Source organism: Equus quagga, chromosome 15 (genome assembly GCF_021613505.1).
Source record: "Equus quagga isolate Etosha38 chromosome 15, UCLA_HA_Equagga_1.0, whole genome shotgun sequence".
Classification (NCBI taxonomy): domain Eukaryota; kingdom Metazoa; phylum Chordata; class Mammalia; order Perissodactyla; family Equidae; genus Equus; species Equus quagga.
This window is the reverse complement of record NC_060281.1, coordinates 30,022,913-30,044,879: the sequence shown is the minus strand read 5'-3', so window position 1 is coordinate 30,044,879 and position 21,967 is coordinate 30,022,913. Positions and strand designations below refer to the sequence as shown.

At 56.3% G+C, this 21,967-nt stretch overlaps 1 protein-coding gene across 1 annotated transcript in view; it reads right to left on the bottom strand.

Moving 5' to 3' along the window:
• Nucleotides 1–5,196: 5,196 nt before the first annotated feature.
• LEMD2 (LEM domain nuclear envelope protein 2) overlaps nt 5,197–21,967 on the bottom strand; it is a 17,912-nt gene continuing 1,141 nt past the window's right edge. Inside the window, exons 2-10 of the mRNA XM_046640946.1 lie at nt 21,741–21,944; nt 20,026–20,066; nt 16,801–16,876; nt 13,621–13,697; nt 12,641–12,720; nt 10,853–10,998; nt 9,719–9,820; nt 9,539–9,641; nt 5,197–6,280 (exon numbers count right to left, since the gene is read on the bottom strand). Coding sequence (XP_046496902.1) covers nt 6,130–6,280; nt 9,539–9,641; nt 9,719–9,820; nt 10,853–10,998; nt 12,641–12,720; nt 13,621–13,697; nt 16,801–16,876; nt 20,026–20,066; nt 21,741–21,944 — 980 coding nt within the window. The 3' untranslated portion in view covers nt 5,197–6,129. The remainder of the gene's footprint in view (nt 6,281–9,538; nt 9,642–9,718; nt 9,821–10,852; nt 10,999–12,640; nt 12,721–13,620; nt 13,698–16,800; nt 16,877–20,025; nt 20,067–21,740; nt 21,945–21,967) is intronic.

Genomic DNA, 21,967 nt, shown 5'->3' with positions numbered 1-21,967 from the left:
CCCAACTCATGCCAGGCCATCGGAGTCCTTCCCTTCTCTCCCTTCCCTCACATGTCCTCAGAGGGTGGCGGCTGGGTGGAGGAGCCCTCGTAGGACAGGTGGCCCCGATGCTCCCCCTGCCTGGATGGGGCTGCTCTGGGGCCCGCCCACCCCCACATCTCAGTGGATTCGTTCATCTGAGCTGTGTGTCCACCTGTGCTGAAGTCTGTCTGAGCTGCGTTTCTGTCACTTTCAAGTGAAGAATGCTGGGTAAGACACATTCCCAGGGGGCTCATCCAGACGGTATCAGTTGTTTGTTCCAAGTAACAGACCACCCTGAAAACTAGTGGCTCCATGTGATAAAATTTCATAGATCTACACACACCACCACAAAGTGCGTGTAAAACTGATAAAACCTAAAGAAGGTCTGTGCCGGAGTTAACAGTATTGTATCAAGTCAAGGTCCTGGTTTTGGCAATATGCCCTGGGTATGTGCGATATTGTCACTGGGGGGAGCAGGGTGAAGGGTACACGAGAAATCTCCGTAGTATGTTTGCATCTTCTGTGAGTCTCAAACTATTTCAAATTACAAAGTTGTAATAACACGGACTCAGTGGTTTAAGACAGCAGCCATGTGCTTCCTCATGATTCTGCCATTTGGGCAGGGCTGGGTGGGGACAGCTAATCTCTGTTCACACGGGGCTGGCACAAGTGGCTTCACTCACACATCTGCCGTGCCAGCTGGGATGCTGGAACAGCTGTGGTGCCAGTGGGCATCTGTCTGCCCACGAGGCCCCTCCAGCAGGCCAGCTGGTTCGTCTTTACATTGTGGCTCTGGGCCCAAGAGGGTGAAAGTGGTTCCCCTTGGTGGGAACTGGCCGGCGGCCCTCTGGCCACATTCCATTGGTCAAAGCAGGCCCTGGGCTGGCCCAGGTTCAAGGGAGGGGAAAAAGATTCCACCTCTTGATGAAGAGGAGTGGCAGAGAATGTGTGGCATCTTTCACTCATCGCTGTCCCCAAATGCATCAGAGCTTCTGAATTTGCCCCCCGGGGTCTAGTCCAACCTCCTCACTTGGGATGCGGGATGGAGGCTGGAGAGGGCAAGAGGGTCAGCCACACAGGGAGGGTCATGGATTTAGGGGCAGAACTGGACTCCCAACCCAGGGCTCTTCCAACCTCACCCCACGGGAGCCCCGACTCCAGGGCAGGGCCCGCCTCACCCGCCCGGCATTGCTGCTTGGGATTCTGTTTTGCACATGCTGGTGTTTGCAATCAGAAAGTTCAGCGGCCCTTCCAGTGTGCTTAAATTAGTCCCCACGAAAACCGAATCATTTCATTTGCAGAGATGGGCTTAATTGCAAGGGGAACGAGGCAAAGGGAATTCTGTTGCCTGTTTTCATTGAAGAAAATTACTGTACTTTCCCCTGTCTCCTTCCTAAACAGAAGCAGCTTAGCAATTGGCCTGTAATCTCCAGTGACACCTCTTCTGTTCTTTCTTCTCAGACCTTGTTCAGCTCTTCCCCGCTCCCGAGACCCTGCTCCGGCAGGTTCTTGCTCCCCCACCTGGCCCCCCACTGGCCCGGGCAGCCCAGCCTGGCCCCCGGTGGCGGACAGCACTGCCCTGGTTTGCCTGGAGTCTCCCCACACCCTGCGATGTTGAGAGGATTGCCCGTGACTTCACAGGGGCCTCAGCCACGGACTGGCCCACACTCTGACGGGAAGAAACGTCCCATCACTTTCTTTAGAAATCACGTGGAATCCGCTCCAAGCCCTCACTCACCAGGGCTGCAGAGCGGTCACGTTTCTGACCAAGGGCCTCCCCAACCAGCGTCTTACACGAATCCTGGTGCTTCCCTGGATTGGTGCCTGGCAGAGGGGAGGGGGCCTGGCCCCTAGATTGTCTTCACCATGGATCCTTCTGTCATACGATTCCGTGGCTGGCAGGTCCTCGAGTGTCCATGTGAGGAAACCCAGCAGACATACCCACACTCTCACCCGGGGAGCTGGTTCTTCCCTGTCTGTCTGCCTGAGAGCCCCTCCCCGTCTCAGACAAGCCAGACTGGTTCCCTCTGTGGCCACTGTTTCCCTGAGGAGGGGGATAGGAACCTTTCAGGGAGACAGGTGACAGGCTGGCAACCTGCAAGGGGAGGTGTGCCTGGAAGTAAAATATGTTGCACGTCTGGTGTTAGGAGAGAAATAAAGGAGGGCTGGGCCCCAGAGGGTGTATGGGTAGGGTGGGGCTACAGCCCCAAAGGGAGACGGTGGTTTGAAGGAGAGGAGGAGCTGAGACACATGGAGATCCGGGGGAACAGCAGAGTGGGTGGAACAGCAAGTACAGAGGCTCAGAGGCAGGAGCAGGCCAGGTGAAGGTGAGGGCAGCAAGGCGTGGCCTGATTAGAATGGAGGGAGAGCAGGAGGGCAGGTCAGAGGAGCCTCCCAGAGCCTCTCTGGGTTCTTCGTCTGGAACAAGGTGGTGTTATTTTGTTCTGGCAAATCCACAGCAGCACAACAAATCTGAGAGTGGCTTCCCCTTCCTTTCTTTGGAGAAGGGAAGAGAGCAGGGCTGAGAACACAGACTCTGGAGCCGGGCTGTCTGGGTTCAGAGCCTGGCTCCACTACCTGCCTGACCTCTCTGTGCCTCAGTTTCCCCTCACGTGCAGGGAATAAGAACAGCACCTACCGCGTGGGGTCGTTGTGCGGATTCAGTGGGCTACAGCTCACCAGGAGTGTGTCAGGATGCTGTCAAGCGTTGGCTAATTTTATCATCTTTCTCGATAACTTCCCCTGCTACAGAGATAAAGCCATTCGCCCAAGGTCCCGGCTGATAAAAGGCAGAGCTGGTCCTGATGATGCTGAGTCCCCGCCTCCACCCTGCCCACCGCCTGGGTGCAGAGTCGCCCCCAGAAACACGGCAGCAGCAGGTGGCATGGTGAGCCCCACTCATCCCCTGGGCCTCTCTTTCCCCTGGGGCATCCTAGGACCTTCTGTCCAGATTCTCTCCTTCCCTCCAGAACTTTCTCTGGGGCAGGGGTGGAGAGGCTGGCCTGGCTGCCGGGGAGGGCTGCTTTGGAACAACTGAATTGACGTACTGCAAACCACTCCCCTGGCCCTTCGCTTTGGGGGGGCGACAGGATAATGGATTTGAGTCCACACATCTGCCTTACCAGAGGGATTTTTTTTGAGGTTCAAAGTCAATGGTGTATTAATTAAGGGGGAACAGCAGCTAGCACAGTGCTTACGATAAGTCAGTGACAAATGGCTGTGTTTACCTTTTTCCTGAGCAGATAGTCAAGAAGGTGGCCTGGAGCTCCTGGGTGGACTTCCACGGCCGAGATTCATGGGGTACAGCCTCTCCCTCCCTCACCCCCCAAAGCATCTTTATCGGTGCCCACTGAACCCGAGAGTGCTGTTTGTCACTGAGGAAAGACAGGTCTGAGCGCCTGGAAGGGACCGAGTGGAGAGACAGAAACTTCCCAGCAGAGCTCCTCCCCCCCCTCCCGAGGATGCCCTCGGAAGCCCTCCCCAGGCAAGTCCCCCCACCCCGCGCTGTCCCCTGTGAAATACGAGCTGCTTAAAAGGGAGGCTGGGCCCCTCCAAGGCGAGGGAGGCTGCAGAGCGGGATCTGAGACGTCTGCAGCCCTGAGGCCGCACCCCGGGCCTTTGTGCGGGCACAGCGTGCGCCATAAAGGAAGCGGCCGGGCTGGCGGGGTCCTTTTGTTGGTTCGTTTATTTTGATCTGGCTCCTGCTCTCCAAACAGCTTCAGAGAAATAGAGCCCCGCATTAGCTCCCTTCTCAGCTTCAGACCAAACAGGCAGAGGGGACTCTTCCACTGAGAAACAGAAAAGGGAAAGATGGGCTCATTTTTTTCTGGGTTGTTTCTGGGTCCTTTGACTCAATTTACCCACCAAGTTTCCAGCTTTGGGAGGATAGCAGGCTAGTGCTCACGCGCCAGTCACCACCCACAGATGGGACCGGTGTGGACAGTGGCAGCAGGGCGGTGGGAGCGGCCAGTGGCTCAGAGGCTGCCTTCTTCCAGGGCCAACCGAGGCCTTGGGGTCCCTGCAAAAGGAAGGCCCGGCTGGATCTTGGCGCCAACCCCAAATACCTCCAGCTCTCCCCACATGCCTGCTGGGCCCCAGGGTAGATAGAGGTGGTGCTGGTGAACTGAGGACCCAGAAGTGCACTTGGCAAACTGCTGCCCTGCAAAGCCCTGCCTGCCCCTGCAGGTGGGGGACCCCCGTGTGTCCCCGAGGCTACACTGGTGTTCTTCAGTGTGGGGGCCCAGAGGAGAGAGGTCTGCCACCGACATCAGTCTCCTGCCTCCTTAGGGGACACTATCAGCTACCGAGGAGCTGGACCAAGCTCACTCTGCCCTTCCTTCCTCCCCCTCCCAGGGCTGGTGCTGGGCACCCCAGGGGAGCCTCTGGGGCCTTAATGCAAGGCAGAAATGGGGCAGAAAGAAAGAGGTTCTGTCGCCCCCCACTGGAACCAGGCCAGCATCACCCTGCAGTGTAGGGTCGGCACTGCGTGTTACAGACGCGGAAGCTGAGGCTCTGAGAGGGTACGCAGTCTGCCTCAGGACCCCGCCGCTAAGAGGCTGCGGCCCAGAGGCAGGAAGGCGGGTGTGCGGAGAAGGCCCCGCCCGAGCCCCTGCTCAGCCGCCCTGCCTTCTGTTCAGCTGACCCCTCCCAGAGCCAGTGCTTAATAACTCCGCACACCGCCGTTCCTCATACATCGCTTTGGGGGGAAAAGGAAAGAACCACTGCTGAGAAACACATCCATTTTTAATAAACAGTTTATTTCTCCAACAGTCTCAGCCACGATGCCGAAGCCTGTTGCAGTTTCTTCTTCTTCCGGCTGGAGCCTGATTATGAGACCATTTCCTTGCCACGGGGCCGGCGCTGATTCCAGCCCCGCCAATCATCCAGGCATCAGAGGAAATGAGAGAGTATTGCTCAAAAGAGGGAGACCGGAGCTTTATTAAGGAAACCAAAAACACCAATAAGACAGAAAGGGGTGGCAAACGCCTTCGGCGCAGCTGTGGCGTCTCCTCCGCTCACCCTCGGGCCTGCAGAGAACACGCGGGAATGGGGCTCTGCTGGAGAGGCGCCTGCACTTAACTAAGAAGGCCCCCAGCCGGGGCGCTTCCGGAGACCGCCTCCGACACCGGGCCACGCGCGGGCGGGGGCCCCGAGGCAGCGCTGCGGCGGCGCGGGCGCGCTCCCGGCGGCCAGCAGAGGGCAGAGGGCCTCCGCGCTCCCCGCGACGCTGCGCTGGAAGTTCTGGTTGGACCGCCCGGGCGGGGCGGCTGCCGCCGCCGTAAACACGGTGCCCTCCCCGCGCCACAAGAGCGGGACACCCGAGCTCCTGGAATCGGCGCCTCGGCCTGACGCAGGGCTGCGGCCACAGGGCTGGCCTGGACCGGCCGCTGCCGTGCGAAGCACCACTGCAGAGGCGCGCCCCGGGCTGCCTCGGACGGGCCGCAGGGACGCTGGCAGCCCCGGCCCTCTCTGCTCTCGGGCCCTGTGCCCCTCCAGGGTCCTCCCACAGGCCACACAGCAGCTCACCGCTCCTGACCGCAGGGCCCGGCGTTTCTGGATAGTTCTACAGTACTTGTTCTAAGTTCTAGCACCTTCCCCCTTCAGGATAGAAGAGGCCCAATCCAGCTGGAGGACGGGCTTTCTGCCCTCACCCTCGAGCTCCCAGGTAACACCCCCTGAAGGCACATGGACCAAGCTGCTCCCCCAGCCCGCCGTCCCGACCCACCTCCCACAGGTGCGACGCCCACCGCACCGCCGAGCCTCAGCCGCGGGGGCAGCTGCAGCCCACCCTGCGGCACGCGTGCTCTGCGGGCACTCAGCCACTGCTCTTTCACCTCTTCCAGTCATGAAAAGCAAACCCTTCTCCCTTTTCTGCCCGCAAAACGGGCAGAGAGGGTCGGACCAAGCGGAGGACACGAGAGCCCGCCGGCCCCGGCCTCTCCCCTCCGCCCTTCACCGAAGCCCGCCCTTCGAACGGCGCCCCGTCCGAGGAGTCCAGAGCCGCTGCGGCCCCGGCGGGCGGGCGGGCGGCGTCGAGGCAGCGGAATTCCGCCCGGCGGGCGCGCCCTCTCAGGCCCGCGCGGGCTGGCTGGGAGGAGGCCGCGCCGGTTAGCGCTCCGAGTCGGAGAAGGAAGAGGGCTTAGTCCATCTCCACACCAGCATGTCCTCTCCCGCCACGCGGTGGGACTCCGTCTGGATGCGGGATTCGTTGGAGGCCAGGAACTCCACGGCCCGGTCCCAGACCCGCTTCATGCGCCTCCTGCAACGAGAGAGGCCAGGCTCAGCCGGCGATCCGCCCCCGGCCGCCCTGCCCTCCCGAGAGTTCAGCGGGTCTGCAGGCCCAGCGCACAAAGGGACCGAGCTCCTAGAGGCCGCGCAGACTTGGCTGCGGGAGAAACCGGCAGGTACTAACGGGACCCCTGCAGAGGAGAGAAATTTCTTGGGCCACAGAGAAATAATTCCTCAACCTTGTCTGCTCCAAAAGCACTCAACTAAAGGGAGCTGAAAGGGGCTGGAGGGGTTCGGGGCATCCCCAGGTGTCCAAAGGGAGGGGACCATGCTGTGCCCACTCTTGTTGGGGCCTGTTACTGCGGCAGCCCGGGCCAGGCCGCCCCACCACTGGGCTGGATGCATTTTAATGCCTCATGTGGGCTAATTAAAGAGTGGCCACTGGGCTGCTGAGAACTCCACGGCACTTCAGGGGATGTGGATGAGCTAAGCATCCAACCAAGCATCCAGTCGGGGAGCCGAGACGGTGGAGCTGCTCTTGGACCCACAGCCACCTCCTGGCGGGCCAGCCTCAGGCCTTGGGCCAGTGTGCACACTCCCTGCTCTGCTGGGTCCCCTGGGCCTTGCACCCCCTTGGACAGCCCCTATTTCCTCGCCCCACCCTTTCAGACTAGACAGGAAGATTCCAGGGCAGTCGGGGAGGGTGGCTCTGGTGTTCTCCCTCTGATGAGCTCCTGCCTTTGGTCAGCACTGCAGACCACCCCCGTGACCCCCACGGGGAGGGTGAAGGCGAGTGTGTGGGGGAGCAGCAAGGTTCACCCCGGGAGGACATGTGGAAGGAAGCTCCCGAGGGGGCCTGTAAGGAGGCAAAGTGGGGTGTCGGGGTTTTCTTCCCCAGGGGTCAGGTCCTGTCACCAGCCAAACCCCACAGCTGGCAGCAGCCCCCACTTGGCTGGTCAGGCGAAGGTCCCACATGCCCTGGGGACTGAGCCCCTCACATGGGGTTCCGAGGGGAGGCAGCCAGCACTGTGTGGGGGCCAGGGTGCCACCCCTGCCCCTCCTTCCCAGGCTGCCCGTTAACAGGTGACGACAAGCCTGCCGAGTGAGCTGCTCCCATCAGCCCCCTGCTTTCCTCACTCAGCAAGCTCCTGAGAGCTCCCTCAGCCTCTCAGGAGCAGGCCCGGGTCCAAGGGGCAGAGCCAAATGAACCCTCCCGGGGCCCATGGGGCCTGGGGTCTCCTCACGCGTTGAGAGCTTGGCTGCACTGGTGGGGGGCTTGGGAGATGATCAAGGGGCTGAGGGCTAATGGGGCATGAGCCTCTGGGGCTCACAGACGGGGGCTCGGACCTGCAGGGTGGCCGCCTGCTGCAGACAGGGGCTGAGGCCCGCTGGCTCAGGCCCGAGACAGGCTATAACGCCACTTCCTTCTCTGACTCAAGGGAGCACATGTGGTGCATGTAATTCAAGCCCAAGTGGTGACGGCTGCCCTTTGATGGGGGCTCACGGGCCAGGCACTGACCTAGGGAGTGGGGGCCATCTCCCCCACACTCCTGCTCCCCTTTTCCTCAGGACCTGCCGCTACCTAACAGCACACATTTTCCTCACGTATCTTGTCACCCCCCTCCTTCCCTGGAAGCAGTGCTCCCGCAGGGCAGGGATCTTTGCTTCTTCCACTCCCCACTGTCCCCCGGAGCCGGTGTACAGGGCATGTATTGAGTGAATGAATCACGGCAGCCTCTCGTCCCCACCTCCCTCCGCAAGGCATGGGGTTCCCTCTGTTTTATGGAGGAGGAAACTGTGGCTCATAGAGGTCGTTACCTGGATCACATGGCGACTCCAGGCAGGGCCAGGAATCAGGTGCGAGTCTGAATACACCAAGTGGCCTCCCCTGGGGACTGGAGGGCCATGTGGCTGCCTCACACTGGGGACCGGCAGCAAGCACAAGCCACACACCACAGTCAGTCTGCTCTCTCTAAGCTTCCTGCCTACCACCTTCCAGGGGGTACAGTGGGTATGAACATTAAGCATCTTCACATTTAAAAGGGGCCCTTAAACGTTCTATTCTTCCAGTTCCTCTTGTGTTGCACAGAAAGGGGTGACCTCGACTGCAGAGCCTGGCAATGAGAGCACAGGAATGCCACCAGCCTTGGGCCTCTGAGCAAGTTCCTTATCCTCCTGTGCCTCAGTTTCCTCATCTGTAAAATGGGGTACCCCCTGTTCTCACCTCCTAGGGCCATGGTGAGGAGCGAGTGCGTCTGTACTGTAGAGGGCTCCTAGCCAGCACACAGCAAGTGTGAGTGCTTAGCGTCATCGGCGAGATGATGGCGTCCAGCCGGAGACTGCAGCAGAATCTGCAGTGGAGGGCCCGCAAGCTGAGCTGGACCGGGGGGCCTTGCTGGCTGCCTCCTGGCTCTACCTCACCCCTGGTTTTGCCAGGGATCCATCTAGCATCTGCAGCCCGTGTGGAAGGTGGTGCTGGAATTGTGCGTGACAATGGCCTGCCACCCCTTCCCATGCAGCTGTGCGCCCAGGAAGCCGACGCCATTCGCTGCTGTGAAACTGATTTCAACTACATGTACGTGTGTGTGTGTCCACATGTGTGTGAGAACTGGACCATGATATTTTAGGTAACATGGGTTTCCGACTGTGGGTCATGGTTCAAATGTTTGAGAAACAATCTCCTCCTTCTTGCCAGTGGCTGATTCGAGAATAGATAAGTAACCAGTTCTGGCCAGCAGAGCCTCAAGCAGTGTGTCCCTGAAATGTCTTCTTTTGCTCATGAGAGCAACAGGAAGTCCACCTCTGCCCTGCTGGCTGTGACAAGGCAGACATTGCTCCAGCTGCTGGCCACCACCTTGTGACTACAGGGAACTCTGGCCACCTAACAACACCCATGGAGGGCAGGACCACGAGAATCACAGAAAAATGAAACCAGAGACCTGACTGTGCTGTGCTTGGAGCCCACAGGACTCCCGACTTCTTCTCATGGGAACTCGTCAGGTCCTTCCCTGCCTGAGCCCCTGGGGGAGGGGGTCTGGTACTCGCTGCCCAAAGCACCCTCTTGAGGATGAACGCTAACAGCGCTGCGCCTGTACAGAGGAGGGGGGCCACACTTCCACACCCCCTGGTCTGTGCATTCCGCCAGGAAGAGCAGATCGCTGGAGGAGCCAGGAGGTGTGGAGGATGTCCCCACCCGTGATGCTGGGGTTGGCCCCCAGCCCCCGTGACGGATGCGAGGCTCTGGGTCTCCTTCAGCGGGGCACTCAGCGGAGTCAGACCCAGGACTTACCGGCTCTGTGGAGGGATCAGGGTGTCACGCACGTGCAGGATGCCCACGTACGGGTAGCGCTCCATGTCCTGCTCCCAGTCCACGTAATGGTCCTGGACCACGTCTGCAAGATGGAGGGCACTGTTTAGGGTGAGGACCTCCTGGCGGGGGCCAGCAGCCCTTTCACCCGGGACCACGCACCTATAATCTTCTTCACCATCTCATACATGGCCTGCTCCTCCTCTTCCAACTTCCGCCACCGGTATTTCAGGAGGATAAGGAGCCCCCACAAAAAAGCCAAGCCTGTGAGGGAAGAAAGCACGGTTAATCCCTTGCGTCGCCTTCAGCTGATCAGGCGCTCACTAGCTTTCACTGAGGTGAGTTGCTGTGCTGGAGGCTGTAGGTGAGCTGCCAACGTGTTCTGAGTACCTACTATGTGGCGGGTCCCAGGCTGGTGTGCAGGAAACAAAGGACACGGGCACGCGGAGGGAGGACAGACTATTAAGTGATCATCTTCCTCCCACGGCTGTCACCACAGAGCATCCCCAGCTGCCCAGATCTCGGCTCCTCCCAGCCTCACTGCAGGGCTTTCATCTCGTCCCTCGTGAACCAGAACACGGCGTTCATACATATATACATGCCGGGGCCCTTTGTATTCCGAGATGCTGCTGCCGATAATGATGTCTGCGCCTGATGGCGTGGGTGAGGGACTGTGTGCACGCCCAGATGGCCTGTGATTTGTAACTCGGCTATCTCTGCAGAGCCAGCGGTGTCTGTGACTCGGCCTCTCGCCTTCGCAGACACCCCAGCTCTCTTCTCAAAGGCAGCCCCTGCTGTTGGGAGACAAGACCTATGCTCTCGTCCTCAGCTCAGCCCTGGGCCCTTCCTGCTTTCCTCAGGTATCTGTGGCTTCCCAGGGGATGTTTACATTGTTCAAGGAGTAGAATCAGGCCAAGCTCCTGCTGTGCTCCCCACTTGGCACAGCCTGCACTCTGGGTCCCGGGAGGGACGGTGCTCGGCTCCAGCCCAGGCGGCCTCCCTCTGAGGGACGCTGACAGTCCCTGCCCTGAGTCAAGGACACTTTCTAGTTATCCTCACGCTCCCACCTCCCATCTCCAAAGGTAAAGACGACCCAGGGCAGAGGCTGACTTGTTCATCTCCTCTGTTTTAGTAGACAGACCTCAGGCGCACCGGACAGGAATGAACTCTCCGGGCCTGGCTTTCTCTAACCCATCACTCGTGTCTAGGAGCGCAGCTGAGCGGGGCTCCCAGGAGGGGCTCAGTGCGAGCAGCCCCGGTGAGGGGAAGGGGTGAGCAGGGTGGCCGAGGACTTACACCAGAAGAAGATGAGCACGTTGGTGACGGCGGTGAGCAGGGCGCGGCTCAGGCGGCAGCCAACACCCATGCGGGGGCGGGCGGACTCCAGGCAGACCACCTTGTCTACGGTTGTCACCAACTCTGACGGGTCTTCCCCTTTCAACCTGAGACAGGACACAGGATTGTAAACATGTTCAAAAGCTCCGAGGAGCCGCCGTATATGCTCCACTTCAAGCAGAAGGAGAAGGAAGGAGGGGCCTCGAGCCCTCTCCTTACTTATAAAATAGACTTGGTATCCTGATAGCACTCTGCCCAGAAATTTCCCACGTTGGCTACTTAGAAAGAATAAAGCTTTAAAGACGGCAGCAGGCTTGAACCCCTACCGCTAAAGTGACGTCCCCCTCTGTCGGGTCTTTGACAGCCCCTCTCAGCGTGTGGAAGATTAAACTGTAAATTGGATTCCCACCTCCCAGCACAGAGAAATGGAAATGTTTACTGAATCGCTGGCTTCGCGCTGCATGGCAAGAACTGAAAAGGCAGAGTCTGGGAGGGTATGCTTGTCCTCGGCGACGAGGACGCACATAAGCTGTTTAAGTGTAGACATCATGGGGCGCCGCGAGGCTCAGGGGAATGAAAATGGCCAGGCTCCCCGTGCAGACCCTAACCACAGCGCCTCCACCCTGCCCGGGGTGAGGACGTGTCAGGACCCACAGGAACGCCGACACCTGCTCCTTCTTCCAGCTAGGTGACAGCATCATGCTCTGGCCCGCACACCGGAAAGGCTGGTACCTGAAGTGTCCTGATTTCTCACGACCCCCTTTTAACACTGATCATCTGAGCTGGGCTCAGCCCCCTCCAGGCTGCCTTTCCCAGTGTGAAAAGGCGGCTGTCATCACTCTTCTGCCTCAGCAGCCTCAGCGAGCGAGTGCTGCCAAGGAGAAAATCCGCACTCTCCTCCGCCTTTTCCAACACAAGGGAAAATCGCTCAGCCACTCAGGGAAGCTTTCTTTTTTTTCAGCCAACGAATTTTAATCATGCCATGCATCCAGTTATCAAGCTCTAGGCTGAGCGCCCAAGGGGCCCCTGCTGGATGCACTGCTGATGGAATTAGTAATTTGGGTGGATTAGGGAGGCAGAGAACAAAACCCCAGAGTGTTCTAATATCAGGAGCCGTAACCTGACCAGAGACCTGACAAAGCCTGGGAGGTGGGAGCGGGTGCCGAGGCGAGTGCTTTTGCAGCAGGGGGACTTCTCAGGCTTGTCCCCCACTGGCTGGCGCATCCCCCACCCCCGGGCTGAGCAGCCAGGTGGGGCCTTTCAGCAGGGTGAAAGGGCTCGCTATCTCTGCCAACAGTGCTCCCCAGAGAGAAAGGAGGTGGACTGCCCAGTCAGAATAAAATCCAGTCTTTCCTTTTGCAATCTCCATACTGTGTGAAACCAACATACAGAATCATTTCGTCTACAAATGAAACCTCGCACCCAAGGAAAAGAAGTGCAGAAAAATGCCTTCTCCAGCCAACTGTGCGGGGCCAGTGAACTAAAAGGGCACAGACTGAGTTACTTGACACAAGGCTAGCATGCTGACATCTGGATTCTGTGTCTCATCTTGAAACTGCTCCTTCTATCGCATTCCTAAGGCTGCCCAGCTTCAAGCCTAGCCCACAGCAACTCAGCTGGAAGACCCGCCCTCTAACTTCAGACCCCCGACACCTCTGTTGGAGCACAAGAGTCAGCTGAAGGGTCAGGACAGTGGCCGCAGGTGCCCACAGCTGTGCCGCCACCTCGTGATGGCCAGCCCACACTCACCAGATGCCCACGTCCTTGTTACTGCTCAGTATCCAGGTCAGTGCGGCTTCAAACTTGGTGGAGGAGCTGCCAGTCACATTCTGTGGGAGGGGGTGGGAGAGGATTAGTTCTGCGTCTGGGCGAAGCTGTGGAGCAACATTACTCTGCTGCTGGATTAAGGAAGCCCTTGCCGTGTCCTATGCATGCCTCAAAGCCCTGTTCCGCTGAATGCCCAGCAAACCGGCAGGAAGGAAATCTGGGGCTGACGAGAGCCAAGGAAGAGGCTATAACGGGAGGAAGCGATGTGGAAGCACACACAGGAAAACAATGCAGGTCTGAGACAGCCAAAAGGATATAATTTTCTCAAGGACTAAAGCATCAGGCAGGAGAGCTGGCAGCTCATCTTGGGTAAAATGAAAAAAAGTGTGGGGGTTGGGGGCCTGGTGGCCAGTCCCAGCTATGCAGCCTTGAGCAAGTCCCTGCCCCTCTCTGGGCCTCAGTTTCCTCATCTGTGAAATGAAAATTGGCCTAGGCACCCCTAAGGTTTCCGCCAGCTCCATAATCCTATCATCCTGAGGCCACACGGAAAATCAAATGCACCTGAGCTATCTACAGGGTCACCGTAAGGGGAGAGGACAGACAGGGTAAATGTGTGTCCTTAAAGCTGCTGAGAAGGGGAGAAAAGTGAACCAAAGGAGGAGTAAGTGACAGGGCCACTCAAAGAAAGGGGACCTGCCGCGGCCACACCAGCTGCTCAAAGAGCAGGAGGTCGGTGGTGAGCTGCCCGTCCGCACAGCAGTCCTGGCTCACGTCAAGCTCACCTTGGACCCAGTCACCGACTGCTGCCTTAACTCAAGGGAGCCTAACTCTCAACTAAGTTAAAAAAAAAAAAAAAAGAAAGAAAAAATGCCAAACAGCAAACTCAGAAACACTGCCGGGCTTGAACGATCAATACAAAAGCCCCAGGACCTCCGGGAGTGGAGACGACGCAGCCTACTTACTGCTACATGTTCCTGCGCCTCCATTACAGGGATGCATTTGCTTTTTAGCTTCTCTGGATTTCCACATTCAAAATTACCTAGGAGGAGAAAACACACATTCACACACAGAGAAGAGGTGAAAAAAAATGACTCTGAAATGGACTAAAAAATGCAGCAGAATCAAGCCATCAGCGCTGATGGGGAGCATGCGGCCCGGCGGCTCCAGCTTCAGTGGGGCATCTTCACTCTGCGGCAGGATCAAAAGCCACTTAGCTTGGATCGATTCCAGATCATTAAAACCTGACCTGCAAAGCAGTGTGGCAATTTGCATTAAATGACTAAAAAGCTGCCCAATACTGAGGTCTGTTTGCAATTGATCCCTAAAAGGATCAGACAGATAGCTCTGGAAGGTACTGGAATGGCACTATAAATAAACACAGCCTGGGAAAAAAGAACGGCAGGGAGGCCACAGGCACCGCAGGGATTTCGACTTGTGACACAGGCAGGTGACCTGGAATGCCAGGCCCACTGTTTTGAGGGGTCCTTGGGAGAGATGTCCAGAATGCCCCAAAGAGGAAGGGGGTGTCTGGGTGCTGGGCAGCAGGGCCTCGGTGTGGTGCTCCAGGGGGCAGCTCCCTTCCAAGCACCCTGGGCAGCTGGCTCCCACCAAAGGTGGAGGTGGGAGCATCCCCCTCAGTCCTAACAGCCTTCCAGGCCCAGCCCACAGACCACCTCCTCTGAAGAACCCCTAGCCCATGGGGGTCTCCTGTTTGGCCAAATCGCTCTGGACTTGGCAGTCTGCCACAGCCCCTGGCTCTCTGTCGCCCACTCTGCGTCACCTAGCACACAGGCCTTCCCGTGGGTCCACTAGGCTCCTTGAAAGCAGGGACAGCACGGGGCTGTGCACGTACAAGATCGTGGGCCCTCACACATGGCCTGACCGCTCTTGACCCGGCACAGCGTGGGGCTTCAGATAGCCAGTCTGTGTTTGTCTGTGTGCTGGGGAGGAAGTGGCTGACGGTAATGTTAAAAAACCTTGAGAATGAACTGAAGCCCATCTCCCACCCCCAACACGGCCAGATCCTCAAGACCAACTTCAAGGTTGATCTTGGCCCTCTAGGTCCACTGAGACCAAGTTTCTCCCGTCCTCCTGCCCCCACCCAGACTGCCCTGCCGGGGCCACGGCCACCTGACTGGTTTCCCTCCTCTCCCCGTCTCCTCCATGTTTGGTCAACAAAGCTCTAACATGATTCTGCTGCAGGGACACTAGCCCACTCGAGCTGCTGCCGCGTTAGCCTTCCTGGCGCCCGGCTCTCCGCACTCACTCCCCTGCTCAAGCGCCTCCTGGCCCTCTCTGTGCCTGCGGGATCAAGCCTGGGGGCCTGGCCCAACCGACATTTCCCAACTCCCTTCCCTCCGCTTCTCCTTCCCCTGAAGCCAACTGCTTCCATCTCTGACCCTGTACTTTACTGCTCTTTGGCCCCACCTTGCCCCACATAGACACAACCAATCCTGCTGGGGCTTGAGGGCCTGGCACACATGCCACCTCCCTCTTGTCGCTTTCCTGACGGCTCCAGCTAAAAAGCACCGTGCCTCCCAGAACTTCTGGCCTCTCGATTCTCAGTTCATCGCATCTTATATCACCCAGTGTCAGGGAGGCAGGTGGCCTGTCTCTTCTACCGGACCACAAGCAGCCTGCAGTAGGAGCCTGGGCTGAGTCATCTCATATCCTACAAAGGCCGGCACAGTGCCCTGCCCTTAGCTGATCTCCTCAGGAGGTGTAGGGAGGGAGCATGGCCTAGCAGAAAGCCGGCAACCCCCTGCATCCTGTCTCAGTGAGATGCACCCTCAGGGCTGCCCCTGCCGGTCTAGTCAGAGGACAGGGCTCCCTGACAGCATAAGCCAGGACCACATGGAGGGTGGGTGGAAGAGAAATGTTAACTAGGACCCACAGCTTAAGAGCAAAGCTTCTCAGCTTTATCCCCTGGGGGTCTCATTAAAATGCAGATTCTGATTCAAAGGTTTGGGATGGAACCTGAGATTCTGCATTTCCAATAAGCTCCCAAGTGATGCTGAGGTTGCTGGTTCTCAGACCACAAGAGTCACTAAGGTTTGGAACACCCTTAGGCCAGAATTCATATTCCAAGCACTGGGCCCAAAAGAAGTGCTCATGATGACCACGACTCTGTGGGCCCCAGTTCCTACTGTCCCTCTGAGGAGCTCACAGACACCTCCTGACCACCCCCAGTCTCCCACCAGTCAGGAGGGAGGAGGTGGCAGAGCAGAGGCCCACAAGACTGGCCTTGAGGACTGAGGCCCAGTACAAGTCCACCCAACCGTGACTTCCCAGTGACAACCTCAGACAGGGGTCGGCCCCGCAGACGCCTTCTGACATCCCCTAAGACTGAACGGCTCCGTCTGGTTCCCCTGTCAAGTGTATTTAACGTGAGGCACAAGCCCTGGACCTTCATCTGTGTTGTCAGCAAGTGATTTTGAGAGCTGCCGAGACGCCAGGTGTGGGAGAGGACACAGTACTGCAGGGGACACCTCTGGCCTCAAGGAACGCATTTACCAAATAAAACAGTAGGGGAGCCTTCTGGATGGAGGAGTTTTCAGGGCCTGTTTCACGAGGGTGCTGAGAATGCCTCATCTACAGCAGAGCACTTGGTTTTCATTTTGTAAAGAAAAGAAAGACCTAGCCACAACTAGAATGACCTGCAACTAAGGTATACAACTATGTACGGCGGGTTGGGGAGATAAAGCAGGAAAAAAAAAAAAAAAGATTGGCAATAGTTGTTAGTTCAGCTGCCAATCTTTAAAAAAAAAAAAGAAAAGAAAGACCCAAGATTACTTGGTTAGATGAGAAGACTGAGGCCCTGAGAAGATCTGGGGCCTGGCCCCTTCCAATGCAACACAGACCCCTCAAAGCATCAGGTAGGGGGCATGCAGAGAAGGGAGCAAATCTGTGGAAGGCCTGTGCATGTGCCAGGACCCCTGGGACCCTTAAAGGGGATGTGAGAACCGAATGTGTTCATGTCTGAGTGGGGAAGCGGGGGAAAGGGAGACTCGGTTTCTGAGTATGTCTTTGGGGAGATGACCACAGAGTGTCTCAGTGGGCTGCCGGCCAGCCTTGCCCTAACTCATTAGGACAGTGGCCCACAACCTGCTCCCAAGGAATCTCGGCCTCACGGACCTACTCACCGGCTTGGACGGCCAGGAAGTTGTACAGCTCGTGCAGCAGCTCCAGCAGGGCGGCCTTCTGCTTGGCCTGACAGAACTGAAAGGGCACAGGACAAGCGGTCAGCAAGGAGGGGGTGAGAGGGGATCTGTCTGTTTGGTTTACCTCCTCAGACACACTGCCAGTACTAAGCAGCAAGGAACACCTCAGGCTTTTAGAAGATAAAAGCAAATTCTGCAAGTAGTGGGCCCAGGGACAGGGTTAACTGACTGAAAGGAACACCGTGAAAGCTGAGGCCGGGCCGCAGGAGACGCAGTAACCAAACGTCTGCCATCCTGGCGGCTCTCCGGCCTCCGCCCCACGGCTCCTGCTGGAATAAAGGACACTGAGTGGGGCGTGGAGCAGAGGTGATGTGGCTATGGGGGAAACGCAGGAGCCTGGCTTCCTCGAAGGGAAAAGCACCTGCTGTGCAACTGCCATCCTGTCTCCCCCAGGGTCACTCCCGTCCATTTCTGGAGAGTCCAGCGTCTACAGTCTGCCTGTGGATAGTCTGCCTTGTGGATTATCTGTTGCAAATGTTTAATCTGAGACTGGATTCCCCTAGAAATGGAAAATTTCTAGAACTATTGAAACTGTAGGGGGAAAAAGTCATCTGTATGAGAAAACAGGAACAGGAATATATGCATACCTAGTCCTCCAGCACCTGTGACAGAACTCATGCCACTTTGCTAGACTTACTGGATTTAGAACATTAAAAAAAAAGGCTGCTCTCCATTGAGAGTGGACGATGGGCCAGGTGCTGTGGGAGTGGCTGATACTGGAGCATGCACTGAATCCTCGCTGCAATCCTTACTGTACCCCAACTTCTCAGATGAGGAGCCTGAGGGTTAGAGACTTCGGGCCACCAAGATCCCACAGCTCGTAAGTGGTGGAGTGCTGCTGGGGACTCCAGGCCCACGTCCTACACTCGGGCCTCCTGTGGGCTGTCATTGGGCCGAGGGCCCGGGTTCTGGACCTGGCTCTGCAGCTACAGAAGGAACCAAAGTCCTTCTCAGGCTCATTAGCTGCCCTCATCTGCCTCGGTTTCCAACAGTCTCGGAGGCCCCTTATGGTGCCTAAAGACCCTAAAGCCTTTGCAAGGTACCAAATGAGGTAACCAAGATTTATACACATGACCACAAACGTTCAGAAACAACTCACATGCCGACTAGTAGAGTTCTGTACCCAAACTACTTTTTAAAGAGTATTTAAGAGTATGGGAAATAGTGATAATAAGCGTTAAATGTAATGGAATACACACGAGATCCCAGTGCTGTAAACAAACATTCACAGAGAGGTAAGATGGGAAGGAAAGGCCCCCAAAACGTAATGGGGATTATCTCTAGGTGGCAGAATCATGGGTGATTTTTCTTTGGCACATTTTTCAAATTTTCTACACTAAACATCTATTACTGTCACAACTAGAAAAAAAAGCAGTAACAATTAACACTGTTCCAAATTAAGCAAAGCAGGGCTGATACCACGTAAAGGAAACTGGAGGACAGAAGGTACCAGACAACGAGACGGCCTGATTAAGACAACACACCCACCCCCAGCTGTCCCCACGTCTTCAGCAGCACAAAGGCAGAAGGACAAGCACCAAGTGTTGCAGTCGGCTGAGGAGGCAAGGAACACGTGTATCTGAACTCAGACACCCGTCGGGTCTGGGTGAGCCGGAGCCACACGAGGAGCTGGACTTCCAGCAAGAACCTCACCAGAGCCAAGAAAAGCGCCTCCCGACCTGCCTGTTCCCGCATCCACCCTCCGTGGAGGCAAGGGCACCTGTGAAGTCCCAGCTCCACAGAGCCTGCGATGGTAGGGCCAGATCCTGCCTTCCAGTGCGCTGAGGTTACAGGCACCCAGGATGCCCAGCGAGCACAGCTCCAGCGGGACCTGGGCTCACTCAGGTGGGGCGTGGGCCTGTCTAGCTTGGAGGAGGGCCAGGGAGCAAATCTGTCATTCAGTTGTGGGCCTGACACATTTAGACATGGGAAGAACCAAGACAAAGACCCCAGGGAACCCATTTCTAATTAAAAGACAAACAAAACTAACATCAGCAGAGGAGTCTAACAGAAAAGTTGTTTTCTCCTGTTTTTATTTTCAGTCTTCCAAATTCTAGTTTCCCCTCTGGCCACTGCCTCCGTTTCTGGGCCACTGCCTCTAAGCATCAGCTGTGGTTTTTATGATGGAAGGCAGAGTCAACTTATTATGAATCTGTTTCTACAAAACAATCGGGAAGAAAAGAGATTTGGTAGATGAATGCAATAAATCAATGTGATAAAACACCCCCAACTATGACACAGCAGAAGCCAGAGAGAAATAAAACCAGTTCTCTGCACCAGGATGTCCCTTCATGAACGTGGGTGCCAGTCAATGCAGGGGCACGGAGCTGACCATGTGTCACTTCTCTCCCAGCCCCCAGGCTGCCAGAGACGTGAACTGGGCTCTGGGAGGCCTGGCACTGCACACTTAATAATTAGACTACTAAGTCATGCCCTCTGGCAGCACAAGGCTTCTCCTGGTAGGATTTATGACCTGAAAATTTACTGCCTCCTCTCTTCCCCAGACTACCACCTGTACCAGCAAGCCAACTCCTCGCTAATGCTGCCTTCATGACTCATAAATGAATGGGGCTGCTCGCCTTCCCCAAATATTATTTGTAGGGAACATTAAAGCTTCATAAAACAAATCTATAGACTAAGAGGGATAATTCCACTTCAGATGTTTTTAAAACGCCATCCTCCCCCTGCCCCCCATGATGTTTCAAATCAGCATGGCATTTTCAGAGCCACAGATGTACTACTGGAGGGGACAATGTGGAACCGAGAACCTGGCCTCCTCATGCTTAAAAACTGCCAGCCCTTCCTCCTGAAGCCGGGGAGCTTGAGAGGTCCTCCAACCACAACCTACCGCATCCCCCTAGATCGACTTAGGCAGAAATCAAAGTCTCCAACACTGTGATTGATGGCAGCGCTTCCGTAACAAGCCCAAGGTTGGATCTGGGGAGCTCAATTCCCTGTTTCAAGTACTCTGTCACTGCCACAATTGAGTCTGACACAAACATCACAGAACACGATGTGTTTCTGGTACATTATGGGAAGGACTCCTGAAAATGATGCTATTATGATCTTTTTCTGGGGAAGTTTACCTCCTGATGGAGGCTAACATCCTTGGGAGGAATGACAAAAGCTAGAGAAACTCCAACTCACCTCATCTGTTTTTTTCTCACAGTCCACTGGCAATAATTTCACTGAGACCAAGAAAAGAAACACAGAGGAAATTAAAAGTGTGGCATGAGGAAAAGAGTACAAAAGGGACTGGTCTCAAATTCAGGGCAGGTAAAATACTACCAACGTAAGGGTGGAGGTTAGAAAGATGTCATATAAATGAGGCAGTTTTAAAATGCAGGCAGTAAAATGTAAGGGTTTCCCCGTCCTGGATTAGGAATTAGGACAGCTAGGTCCTAAATCCCAGGTGAATATGATTAGCCAAGGGCTCTAGGGCAACTCACTTAACCACTCTGAACCTCTGTTTCCTCATCTGTGAAATGGGATCAATAAAGACTTCTCTGATTAACTCAGGGAGTTAGCCTCAAATAAGGCAACATGCATGATGGCTCTGTAAATTGTAAACAAGGGTATGTTAAACAGGGATTAATACCATCACGAGAGGGGAACTCCAGGTAAATCCCAGTATATACCCAAGAGCTGCTGTTTTAAAGCATCTCGGCAGTAAGTATGACAGGATACTGTTCCACGTCACCAGTGCAGTTACGGTACCAGGACACTCCTGGGGCTGCTTAATTTCTCTAGAGGTGGAGAAACTGCTCTCATAGTAAGGACGTTACTTGGTGTGTGCACGAGTCTGGGATCCCCATGCCCACAGACATGTTCATACACGTAAACATGCTTCTCCTGCACCAGCTAGTACATAATTTAACTTTTCCTTGCATTTTGGCTGTTCCTGCTAGGTATGGAAAGATGTGGCCTTGGCTCGAAGCTGGGAACAGCATGAATCACATTTATGCTTTGCAAAGAATGTTAAAAGTTGGTGAGCTACAGTGTCATTTTATACTTAAATTGATAAAGAGATGATCTCTGTGTTGTTTCCTGTTAGACCAGAGCCCAGAATTACCCGAGAGGCGAAGTTCCCTTTTCGGAAACTCACAAATCCTCAGCAACTCAGGAAACATGCTGTGTCCTGCAAAGCTCTGATTGGCATGTCTAATCACATAACCAAGTGTGGACAGAAGCAGGGCTGGCAACGTCCTTGACCCACAGGACCCTCTCCTGACAGCACTTCAGGAGGGTGCTGCCCGCAATGATAAACACCTCTGTTTATATCAGTTCAAACTCTTTAAAAGGTTCTTGCACACCTGTCTCATAAGCAGGGCTAGCACAACCTCCTTCTGACAAATGAGGGCCCTGTAGTCCAAAGAAGTGGAGCCCGTGGCCATTCTGGTGCTGCAAAGCTGGGCCCCCAACCAGATCCCATCTGTGGGCAGTGAAACATGGGGTGCCTTCAAATGGGCACTAATATGTGAAGGAGCAAGATCAAAAGAAAAAATTAAAAGGAACGGGAGAGGACTGTTAGAGGGGGGAGTGGCTTTCTCTAGACGGGGAAAACCAGAGGTTGGGGTAAAAGTGAGTAGGAATGGACACTGCTTCCTGCACGTGGTTGAAAGCGAGGTTAGTAGGGCGGGCTAGGGCAGGAAATGAGAGCAGGAGAAAGTGAAGACAGAAATTATTGCAGGTGCAGGAATTCCGCCCTCTCCTCCCACAGCTGGAGGAGGGAAAGTCCTAGTCCGGAGGGAAGAGGCGGCTGCCCAGGCCCGGGAGCGTGCAGCAGGGCGCTGAGGACGGGTGGTCGTGGTGGCGGACACGCGCGCGCCCGGGGCCCTCCCCTGCGCCGGCCCGGGACGTACTGTTGTCCTCCGCCTCCTGCGGCGCCGAGGGCTTGCCCATCTTCACCCAGAGGATGCCCAGGAAGACGAGCAGCAGCCCCAGGCTGGCCCAGAACAGGAGCCGGGACAGGCAGCGCTCCAGCCGCCGCCCCGCCTCGGGCCGGGCCCGCGCCGCGCCCGCTGCGCCCGCTCGCGTCGCCCGCAGGCCCGGGCGCGGGTCGGGCACCCGTCCTCAGCGCCCTGCTGCA